The sequence below is a fragment of the Erythrolamprus reginae genome, chromosome 3, assembly GCF_031021105.1.
Source record: "Erythrolamprus reginae isolate rEryReg1 chromosome 3, rEryReg1.hap1, whole genome shotgun sequence".
Taxonomy (NCBI): Eukaryota; Metazoa; Chordata; class Lepidosauria; order Squamata; family Dipsadidae; genus Erythrolamprus; species Erythrolamprus reginae.
Window position 1 is genome coordinate 74,148,724 of NC_091952.1, and position 12,047 is coordinate 74,160,770.

Below are 12,047 nucleotides of genomic sequence, written 5' to 3' on the forward strand. Positions count from 1 at the left end.
GATGGTATTGAATGCTGAACTGAAGTCCACAAAGAGGACCCTGGCATAGGTTATTGGAGATTCAAGATGTTGAAGGATGTAGTGTAGAGCCATATTAACAGCATCATCTGTTGATCTATTTGCTCGGTATGCAAATTGCAGGGGGTCTAACAGTGGATCCGTGATGGCTTTCAAATGGAACATCACTAGCCTTTCAAAGGTTTTCATAACTACAGATGTTAGAGCAACTGGTCTGTAGTCATTCAGTTCCTTGATGGAGGGCTTCTTTGGCACTGGGATGATAGTCGAGCGTTTGAAGCAGGAAGGAACATAGCACAACTCTAGTGATTTGTTGAAGATTTGGGTGAAGATGGGGGCCAATTGGTCAGCACAGACTTTTAAGCAAGAAGGAGTTATCTTGTCTGGGCCTGGTGCTTTTCCAGGCTTCTGTCTGAGAAATAGATCTTTCACTTCCTTTTCTGTGATCACTAGGGGTTGTAAACACAATGGGATGGGTTCAGTTGTAGAAGATTTAGCTGTTGTTGGTGTGTCTGGGATGGAGGTTGTGCACATAAGTGGTTGAGGTTTCTTTTCAAACCTGCAGTAGAACACATTCAGGTCATCTGCCAATTGCTGATCTCCTTCAGCTTGGGAAGGTGGTTTGCTGTAACAGGTGATGTTTTTGAGAGTTTTCCACATGTTTGCTGGTTCATTTGTTGAGAATTGATTCTTTAGCTTTTCAGAGTAGTTCCTTTTTGCTGCTCTGATCTCCCTTGTTAATATATTTCTGGCCTGATTGTACAGCATTCTATCACCTTTTCTGTAGGCTTCCTCTTTGGAATGACGTAACTGCTTGAGTTTGGCTGTGAACCAAGGTTTATTGTTACTGTATATTCGCAAGTTCCTGAGTGGTACACATAGGTCTTCACAGAAGCTGACATATGATGTTACAATATCTGTGAGTTCATCTAGAACTGCAGAGTTGTCTTTAAAAATATTCCAGTCTGTGCAGTCAAAGCAAGCCTGTAGCTTTAACTTTGCTTCCTCAGTCCAAGTCCTCACTGATTTAATTATTGGTTTTGTGGCTTTAAATCTTTGTTTGTAAGCAGGTACAATGTGAATCATGCAATGATCAGAATGGCCCACAGTTGCTCTTGGTAAAGCCCTGTAAGCATTTTTTACAGCTATGTAACAATGGTCTAAGATATTATTGCCTCTGGTGGGACAATTTACATGTTGAAAGTATTTTGGTAGCTCATCTCTTAAGTTTGCCTTGTTAAAATCTCCCAAAATAATGGCCAGTGAATCAGGGTATTTGGCTTCAGCCTCCATAATCTGATCAGCTAGGGTTTTTAGTGCCTTTTGTACAGATGCTTGGGGAGGGATGTAAATTGTAGAAATTAAGAAGGAATGAATGTCACGAGGAGAATAAAAGGGTTTGCAATTAATAATTAAAGACTCCAAGTTTTCATCACAGAATTTTTGTACAGTATAATGGTGATGTTGTTGATATATATACATAAGCCTCCTCCCTTTTCCCCCCTGATAATTTTGCATTCCGATGACCCCGAAACATGTGAAAGCCCGGTAAATGCATACTGTTATCATCAATTTCCTCATTTAGCCAGGTTTCAGTAAAGCATAGGGCAGATGCGTTGTGAAAATCAGAATAGCATCTATTTAAGAGCAGTATTTCATCCATCTTGTTGGCAAGTGAACGTAAATTGGTAAGAAAGATAGAAGGGAGCGGTTGTTTTTTAATTCCCTTGTTCCTTAGTCTATTTAAAATTTCCGCCCTTTTACCTCTTCGTCTCTGCCGGCTGCGAATGTTTTTGGTGATCCATGGTTGCCGGGAAATGGCTTCCTCCTGTGCTAAAATCTCCTCCGCGTTTATAAAGACAGGTGGGGTTGAAGTTGCAGATAGCTGCTCCTTAAAGAAATGTTCTTTAATTCTTAGCAGGTGGTCTCTTGAGTAGGAAATCCATTGAGAATTGCAGGGAATAGTAGAAAATGAAAAAACTGTTTGAGAGCATTTCACCGAGGCAGCCTTTGTCGGCGCCATCTTGGATTAAATAAAGATTAAAGAAGAAGGAATCAAACTATTCTCCAAAGCACCTGAAGGCAGGACAAGAAGAAATGGATGGAAACTAATCAAGGAGAGAAGCAATCTAAAACTAAGAATAAATTTGATGACAGTTAGAACAATGGATCAGTGGAACCACTTGCCTCCAGAAGTTGTAAATGCTCCAACACTGGAAGTTTTTAAGAAGTGATTGGACAACCATTTGTCTGAAATGGTATAGGGTTTCCTGCCTGAACAGGGGGTTGGATTAGAAGACCTCCAAGGTCCCTGTTCTGTTCTGTTCTGTTCTATCCTATTCTACTCTACTCTACTCTACCCTACCCTACCCTAACCTACTCTACTCTACTCTATTCTATTCTATGTAAAGCAATAAATCTTTGGAAGATTATACACCTTTTTGTGACAACTAGAAACCTTCTTCTACATTTTATGCCTGAAATTCAAACTACTTAAACTACTTTTAAGAGTTACTTTTTATGTAGAGGCCCCACACTGTCCATACATTTTTATAGAAGCAGCATTGGGAGGAAGCAAATATGAAGCAAAGAATAGGCAGAAGAAGGATGTCTGGTCATTCAGTAAAATAAAAACACTACCGCCATAATTTTAGAAACTGTAGCAATGTCAAGAAAAGAAAGGTAAAGAAATGGCTTAGCTTTAGAAAGAGTTTCCAATGCACGTATCAAGATAAAGCTTTGAATAAATAAACATTCCAAACAAATGACAAAGTTATACAGCATAGTATTAACTATTTTACCATGTTAAACTTGCTTAGCATTTTTGGTTAAAATATAAGATATCTAATTCCAGTCAAGTGTGCCTAAGTTTAAACTATAGACCTTGTTTGATTGGGGCCAATTTTTGCATAAGAAATGTGATATACATGGCTTTATCTAAGATACAAGTTTACATTGTTTTGATATTGAGAGACAGTGAGTTCAATGGGATTTATATTAGTAGAATAAGATTGTGCTTAAGCATCTCCGAGTCTTCGGAGAGGGTCGGCATACAAATCTAATAAAGTATTATTATTATTATTATTATTATTATTATTATTATTATTATTATTATCTACAAAGCCAGCTGTAGTATATCCTATCCGATCCATGCCAAATGATTAGTGCTCTTTCTTGTCAAAAAGACAGATTTCAATAGTTTTCTAACTTTTCTTTTCTTGTTTCTTATTTGCAATTATTCAGCTTGCCAGATTAACATGGTGGACTAGATATAGTGAAACACCTGAAAAAAACATGGAGAGTTGCATCCCTCAAAATACAGAACATGTTTCTCAAAAGGAGGATTCAGCAATTTCACCATTGGAGAACATAGATTTAACAGACAAAGAACATGACGGTATGTAATATTTCCTTCCTTCCTTCCTTCCTTCCTTCCTTCCTTCTTTCCTCTCACCACTCCACTTTACAAAAATAAATGACCACTTATCCCCACTAATTCAAGGGACCATATTTTGAAAAAAAAATATCAGCCTCTATTAAAAAAAACTTCCACTCACAGATCTTCACAATTGTAAATCACACAGAGATTTATAGGAGATGTTCGTTATGACCTATAAAGCCCTTCATGGCACCGGACCAGAATATCTCCAAGACCGCCTTCTGCCGCACGAATCCCAGCGACCGGTTAGGTCCCACAGAGTTGGCCTTCTCTGGGTCCCGTCGACTAAACAATGTTGTCTGGCGGAACCCCGGGGAAGAGCCTTCTCTGCGGCAGCCCTGACCCTCTGGAACCAACTCCCCCCAGAGATCAGAATTGCCCCCACCCTCCTCGCCTTTCGTAAGCTCCTTAAAACCCACCTCTGTCATCAGGCATGGGGGAACTGAGATATACCTTCCCCCCAGGCCTATACAATTTATGGATGGTATTTTTTGTGTGTATGTTTGGTTTTTAATAAGGGTTTTTTAGCTATGTTAAATATTAGATTTGTCATACGCTGTTTTATTATTGTTGTTAGCCGCCCCGAGTCTACGGAGAGGAGCGGCATACAAATCTAATAAATAAATAATAAATGAATAAATAAATAAATGAATAAATGAATGAATGAATAAATAAATAAATAGAAACAATAGCTTTCCTATCTTCATTCTAGTTCTTGCTGATCTAAGTTGATTAAATACAGGTAGTACTCAAATTACGATCACAGTTTAGCCCTCAATGTAAGTTGCTGAGAAATTTATTCAATGAGTTTTGCCCTATTTTATTACTTTTCTTGTCACATTTGTTAAGTGAATCGCCCCAGGGGTTAAATTAGTAACACAATTTTTAAATGAATCTGATTCCCCCATTGACTTTGCTTGCCAGAAAGTCAGAAAAGGGGATCACATGTCTCCGGGACACTGAAGCTGTCATAAATGTGAGTAAGTGGTCAAACATCTGAATGCAAATCACATGACCCTAAAGAGGCTGCAATGTGAAAAATGGTCGTAAGTCACTTTTTTCAGTGCTGTTATAACTTTGAATGTCACTAAATGAACTGCTGTAAGACAAGGACTGTGTCTACTCTCTACTTATAGCTAGTGACTTTTTATCCATGAAATAGAGCACTTAGAATTCTCTGACTCATCATTTAGTGTCTGAGAACTAAAGTTAAAATTTATGGACACTTGAAGTTCCAATTGCTTGAAGTAACTAAATTATCAGAGGTACAGTAAAGTAAGAAAGAAGTATCTTAATTACAATCTGTGGTTCTTCATTTTGGGAGCATTCAAAAGAATTAAATTTGATAGCTACTAAGGAGTGACAAGAAGGAAATCAGACTTCCTAATCTGAAGTTCCAGTGGGCACTTTAATTTACATTTGAAGCATCTGTTGAGACTAAAGTTGTTAATTATTTGTCACCTTTGTTTGCACATAATCCATCTCATCTGTCCTCACATCTGAGGATCAACAGTTATCTTGATTATTAGGTTATTAGCACCAATTGTAAAAGAAATGTAACATCTTTTCATAAAAATGTATCATCCTATTACAGGAAGATTGTATGTGGGTGTGTTTATTTTATTCTCATATAGAGTTATACAAGTTCCATTTGAGTGGTCATTCTCATAGTACCTTAACAGGTCAAAACTTGTGTAAATACTCACGGCTCCATCATAAGATCTTAAACCAAGCTGGGGAATTCTGGGAATTGAAGTCTACAAGTCTTAAAGTTGCGAAGGTTGGAGACTCCTGTATTCAACTCTCTCATGGCCATCTATGGCACAAAGGGGAATTTCAAAATCTCTAAAATGGCAGCCATTGTGTTGTAAAGTCCCGCCCCTTTTGGTTGTGCTAGAAATCTTAGCATTACTATAAAAGGAATGGACCTCCTATCCTAATGTCACACCTGGTAACTCACACATTTAACATAGCTATCCCTCATGGGAGGCGCTGGTGTCTTGCGTGCACAGCTTTTAAAGGTAGAGGAACATGATTCTTCAAAACCAGAACAAAGTTGACAATTAACAGAATACCCTATGCAATTAGACTTACAATCCTAGGTTTAGAAAGCTTAGAACTATGTTACCTTAAACACAACCTAAACATAGCCCATAAAATCATCTGCTACAACATCCTTCCTGTCAATGACTACTTCAGCTTCAACCACAACTACACTCAAGCACACAACAGATACAAACTTAAAGTAAACCGCTCTAAACTCAACTGCAGTAAATATGACTTTAGTAACTGAGTAGTTGATGCATGGAATTCACTACCAGATTCTGTAGTATCATCACCCAATGCCCAAAACTTTACCCTTAGACTATGCACTGTTGACCTCTCCCGATTCCTAAGCTGTCAGTAAGGGGCATGCATAAGTGCACCAGAGTGACTACCATCCCCTGTTTTAATGTTTCTCTTTTACTAGTATCACGTATATAAATATAATATCTTTGTATATCACCAATATATACTTGACAAAACAAACAAACAAATAAAATAACAATTATAATACCCATAGAAGAGAGCCAGCTTAAAAGCATTGGAGTAGAAACCAGGAGAATGTGATTTCTAGTGTTCTCTTAAGCACAAACCCACTTGGATCACTCACTCTCCCTCAGCCCTAGGAAGAAAGCAATGGCAAACTACTTCTGAAAATTTTGCCCCCCAAAACCTGCATGGACTTCTCCAGGCAGTTTCCCTAAGTTAAAGACTGACTAAAAGGCAGGAGGGAAAATGACATATTGAAATATGAGGCTTTTTCATTGTAATGTTTATCGTAATATTCGATAGTGTTCAGTAACATTCTTGTATTTGTTGCTATATTCCTTGATGGAAGAAATCCATTTTGATCTGAGTGAATAATTTTGTTTAGTATTTTCTTTAATGCTGCAATAACTAAATAAAAAAACAATAAAACCCCAGGTCCTGATGGAATTCCATCTGAATTTTATAAACAGCACTTAGAAGTAATCACACCTATACTGTTAGACATTTACAACAATGCACTCACTAACGCAAAACTTCCCACTTCTTGGTCTGAAGCCTACATAACCCTCATTCCTAAAGATACCCAAAATAAGCACCTTTTAGAGAACTATAGGCCTATAGCACTACTCAACACAGATTACAAAATATTCACATCAATAATTGCGGAAATATGAGTCTTTTTAATGATAAATTGTACTACAAATCATTAAGGATTCTCCCAAAGTTGACTACCATTGAGGGTTGGATAGAGTTTTCCACAATGTTGAATAACTCATGACTCAAAGAAAGGTTGCCTTATTGTTTTTCTGGGCAACACCATCCCTCCTTCCTTCCTTCCTTCCTTCCTTCCTTCCTTCCTTCCTTCCTTCCTTCCTTCCTTCCAGAAATGTGTGAGATAAATAAGATAGTTAGATGCTAGTGGGATCAAATGCCTCTGTATTTAACAGGGTCTGTGCAGAAAGGAGGCCTTTGATATGCACACATAAGAAGAACTTGCTTCTTCTAAATGGTTCTGGAAAGATATTGGTGCTTCTTTGTTTCTCATCTGCCCACCCCAAGAGAGATGCAGATCTTCAGCAGATGAGGCTTTTCCTGGCAGGCAGACACTATTAAAAGGACAGGAGTCAAGAGAGACAAAGGACGGGAGAACACACAACAGTCCTATTCCCTGGTGACTGTACAAAGCCAGCATGCATGGAAAATTAGAGACCCTCATAATTGGTTAACACAAAGTTAATGCTCTGTAAGCAGTTGCAGCTGAGACTAATCGGAATGTAAATAGAATTAATTTGCTGCAGAGAATTTGCTGAAAGCAGGCTGAATGAACAACCCAGGACTTAGCTGCATTTCTTAACTAAGTTCAGAACTAGAGTTAACAACAACAACAACAGAGTTGGAAGGGACCTTGAGGTCTTCTAGTCCAACCCTCTGCTTAAGCAGGAAACCCTACACTACTTCAGACAGATGGTTATCCAACATCTTCTTAAAAACTTTCAGTGTTGGAACATTCACAACTTCTGGAGGCAAGCTGTCCCACTGATTTTCTAACTTCTCAGGAAATTTCTCCTTAGTTCTAAATTGCTTCTCCCCTTGTTTAGTTTCCACCCATTACTTATTGTTCTGCCTTCAGGTGCTTTGGATAATAGGTTCTCCTTATACGTACTATAAATCGGGGTCTCCAATCTTGGCAGCTTTAAGCCTGGCAGACTTCAACTCCCAGAATTCCCCAGCCAGCTAAGCAGCAAAGCCAGCAAAGCCAATCTTGGGAGTTGAAGTCCTCCAGGATTAAAGTTGCCAAGGTCAAAGACCCCTGCTATAGATGATAAGACTGAAGTTTGTTATTGGGGGTGGGTTTTTCTCCAAGAAAGATCTGTCAAGGCAACAATCTCTTAATGGAAAGTTTAATCCAATGATGAACAGGACAGAAACTAGAAGAGTATCTGAAACTAGAAGGAGCCTTTTTCTAAGAGCCACATTTCTCTCCCTCCTTCTTCCTTCTGCTTTCTAGGCTGCTGGAGTAGGCACAACACTGTTCTTGAGAGGTGGTCAATTTTTGGGACTGTCCCAGAGTCATATGACCACCATTAGTGATCTTTCCAGCCAGTTTCTGAAAGCAAAGTTAACTTTAGTTGTTGTTGTTGTTGTTGTTGTTATTATTATTATTATTATTATTATTATTATTATTATTATTATTAATTAGATTTGTATGCCGCCCCTCTCCATAGACTTGGAGAGACTAGGCCAGTCTTGTGCAGCAATCACAGGATTCACTTAGCAATGACACTAATTTGCTTTAACGAACTATGGCAAAAAGGTTGTAAATGGCCCTGACTTACTTATGGTCAGGGGTTGGTTCCACTAAGCTTCCCCACTGGTTCGCAGTTATTTTATTTATTTATTTATTTAGTCCAATACACAATGAGAGTTTTAGTGGGTGTGTATATATATATAAACATGTGACACATACAGATAGAATTGTCGGCTATCAATAAAATTAACTGCCTTGGAAATGGCCCTGGGTTGGGCCGAGAGGCAAAACAGGAGCTGTGATGTTCCTTCAATATACCAGGGTGATTCGACACAAAATGTAACCCTTCCCTGGTACAGAGCTGAAGGGATTGGATACTGTAGCCTAGAGGATAATTCCCTGCCTTACAAGGCAAAGGTTGCAGGTTCAAGTCCCAGTGGGTATGGCTAGCTGATGAGGCCAAAATAAGGCCGAAATAGATCTATCCTAGTCTCCCTTAATTTTCAAATTCAGCTTAAACATGTGACATATATATATATATATATATATATATATATATATATATATATATATATATATATATATATATTGTTCTGAGTTCGGGTTTTGCCCTGTGTTTTGCCATATATATATATATATATATATATATATATATATATATATATATATATATATATATAATTTATCTCACACATTTCTGGATGTATATATATATATATATATATATATATATATATATATATATACATACATACACACACACACACACACACACACACACACATAGTAAAATACATGATGAAGGTTATAGAGGATACTCATAGTAAAATATATCTAAGAAAGAATAGAAGAGAAGATATAGTAATAGAACATATCAATGAAAAATAGAAGAAGAGATATAGGAATAGAAGAAAGGTATAGGAGATATAGGAGAGCAATAGGACAGGGGAGGGAAGGCACTCTAGTGCATTTGTACTCCCCCTTACTGACTTCTTAGGAATCTGTATAGGTCAACCGTAGATAATCTAAGGGTAAAATGTTGGGGGTTTGGGGATGACACTATGGAGTCCGGTAATGAGTTCCACACTTCAACAACTCGGTTTTGCTATGTTTCATGTGCATGCACACGTTCCCTTGCACAATTGCATTTCTGCATGTGCTAAGTAGCAGGAATCAGCCCAAGACACAGCTGAGGAGTTGATCAGCTGTGCTTCTTGTGAAGAAATAAAGGTCAGTATTAATCCGGGGGTGGGCAGCAGGCCCTTTTTTAAGCAGCGGAAGAGGAGAAGCCATCCAAACAGGGAAAATTTGCAAAAATAAAATAAAATAAAAAAAGAGGGCAGCACCCATAGACCAGCGTCGCCCGAATCAGATCCGTGACATCACCGTCGCTAGGGGTTCAGGCAATCTGGTCCAAACTGGGAGGAACCCACCCCTGCTTATGGCCATTAAGTTGTGGCCAGTGAAGGGCTACCAAAATTTTTACTACCACACTTTGGGCATGGCTTATGCATTTTGTTTCAATATCTTTCAGTGCAAATTGGGTGTTCTGGGGTGGAGCTCTATTTTCGCTACCCCACTGCGTTCTCCCCCATCCGGGCAGTAGCCCAGCCCTGACTATCTACTATATAAAGTGTATGTACACACATGCAAGAACAGCTATTCTAAAATTATACACGTTCAACCATAGTTCCCTCTAAGCTGAGCAGTGAGCAATCGCTCACTTAAAAATCATCATCAACTCAGAGTTTTCCAAACCTGCCCAGAAGCCGAGGGAAAGAGTGAGAGGGAAAGTGAGAGAGAGGAAGAGAGGAAGAGAGAGAAACAGATAGAAAAAAGAGAGGAAGAAAAGAGAAAGAAAAAGAATGGGAGTAAGGAAGAGAGAAAGAAAATCAAAATCTAGTTTGAAACTAGCTCAACTATTGAAGTGGCATTTTGATATTGATAGAGTTGCCCTATTATGAGCTCACTGTTATAGACACACAGTACAGTATTTTATTTTGAAATTCTCTGAGGCAAAACAGGGTGGGTTTTTTGTTTGTTTGTTTGTTTATCTATTTATTTATTTATTTATTATTTCTGTGCCGCCCAGTCCCGAAGGGACTGCCGCTCAGACACTATACTTTTCCGCCCACCCCCCAAAAAAATTAGAGGGAACACTGCGTTCCACCCCATTTACTGTGATAGGAAAAACATACCAAGAGCCCAGGTACTGTGACCAAAAGTTTGCTATCGGTACTGCGTACCTGATCGTACTCATAGGAGCCCACCACTGGTTGTGGCCGATGTATAACTTCATTTGTTCATATCCATCCTTCGCTATTCTATGCTGTTTCTCAAATATATGTTACATGCTTGTTCCATTGTATCTACACTGCCGAAAAAAATAAAGGGAACACTTAAAAAACAGAATATAGCTTCAAGTAAATCAAACTTCTGTGAAATCAAGCTGTCCACTTAGGAAGCAACACTGATTGACAATCAATTTCACATGCTGTTGTGCAAATGGAATAGTTGTACAGAACAAAAAAGTATTCAATGAGAATATTTCATTCATTCAGATCTAGAATGTGTTATTTGAGTGTTCCCTTTATTTATTTATTTTTGAGCAGTATATAAGCGCTAGATGGGTGGGGAGAGCCTCCAATGCACACTAAGTTATTCTTTTCTCTCTTACAGAAGTGCAATATCCTTTCTGGAAAAAACTTTATTTCTGGTTCTGTGGAATTTCTGTCAATCCCAAATCCACTTTAACCAGAGAAGAGGAAGCAGCTGCTCACAAGAAGCTCACCAACATCAAGGAGGAACCAGCGTGGAAAGCTGTTTGTAATATCAATGCCATTATTCTTTTAGCTATCAATGTCTTTTTATGGGGTTACTTTGGATAAGCTGAGTAAGCTCCTAAAGAAACTCAAAAGATTAAGTTTAAGTTTAAAAGAACAACAAGAGCGCTGGATGATGAAAATGGACATATCTTGAAGGAACAAGTTACATAAATTGTTGTTTAGACCAGTAAATGGACCACTACTAATGATTTACAACCTAAGGACTGGCTTACTTTTATTTGGTCCTTGGCCTAATTTGAAAAGGTTGAAAACAAACTATTCAGACTTGTAAAAAAAGCTGTCTCTCCTTTTCATGTCAGCTTGTAGTTGTAGCTTTTAGTTTTCAAACACCGTATTTCTGCTGGTGAAGCAAGAAACAGACCTGACTTACCTCAAAGGGTTTTTGTAAAATAAGATAAACCTCAAATAAACACCAAAGGTGTTGTTATAGATATTTATCATCGTTGTATAATATTTTGTTCTAAACCCTTTTGGCATGAATAAGCCTCTCCTTTAAAAAATAAAGGGTAGTATAAAGTATAAAGGCAATATTTACATAAATTATCTTAGAGCCACAAAAGCTCACATGAAACATTCTCCAAAAGAACTACAGTAATGTAATTGAAAGAATGCGTAGTGACATAATATTTTCCAGTCTAGAATTCACTCTGGCAGATACGATGGGTCATGATACGAAATCTGGGGTGGGGGGCCATCGAGTTTAGGAAAAAATCCCTGCTCTGTTTCTCTGCTTCGGTTTGGTTATTGAGGAAGACTTCTAGGCATTTTGCCAAGCCTTTGAAACTTCGTAAGATAACAAGAAATAATTGCATTGCTATGATTTAAGATTTTCTCAATTTACACTAGCTGTTAATGATGATTAATTAGCACCTGAGGTTTTGCAAGAAAAGATTGCTTTTAGTTGTGTGTGTGTGTCTCCACTACTAAACCAGTTATTAGTAGTGGTTTATTGATTCAGTTCGAC

The 12,047-nt window shown here is 38.1% G+C and overlaps 1 protein-coding gene across 1 annotated transcript in view; it reads left to right on the plus strand.

Annotated features, from left to right (window-relative positions):
- Positions 1–11,516, plus strand: part of SLC5A9 (solute carrier family 5 member 9) — a 54,704-nt gene extending 43,188 nt beyond the window's left edge. Inside the window, exons 14-15 of the mRNA XM_070745843.1 lie at positions 3,262–3,415; positions 10,917–11,516. Of these exons, the coding sequence (XP_070601944.1) occupies positions 3,262–3,415; positions 10,917–11,125 (363 nt within the window). The 3' untranslated portion in view covers positions 11,126–11,516. The remainder of the gene's footprint in view (positions 1–3,261; positions 3,416–10,916) is intronic.
- The last annotated feature ends 531 nt before the right edge of the window (positions 11,517–12,047 follow it).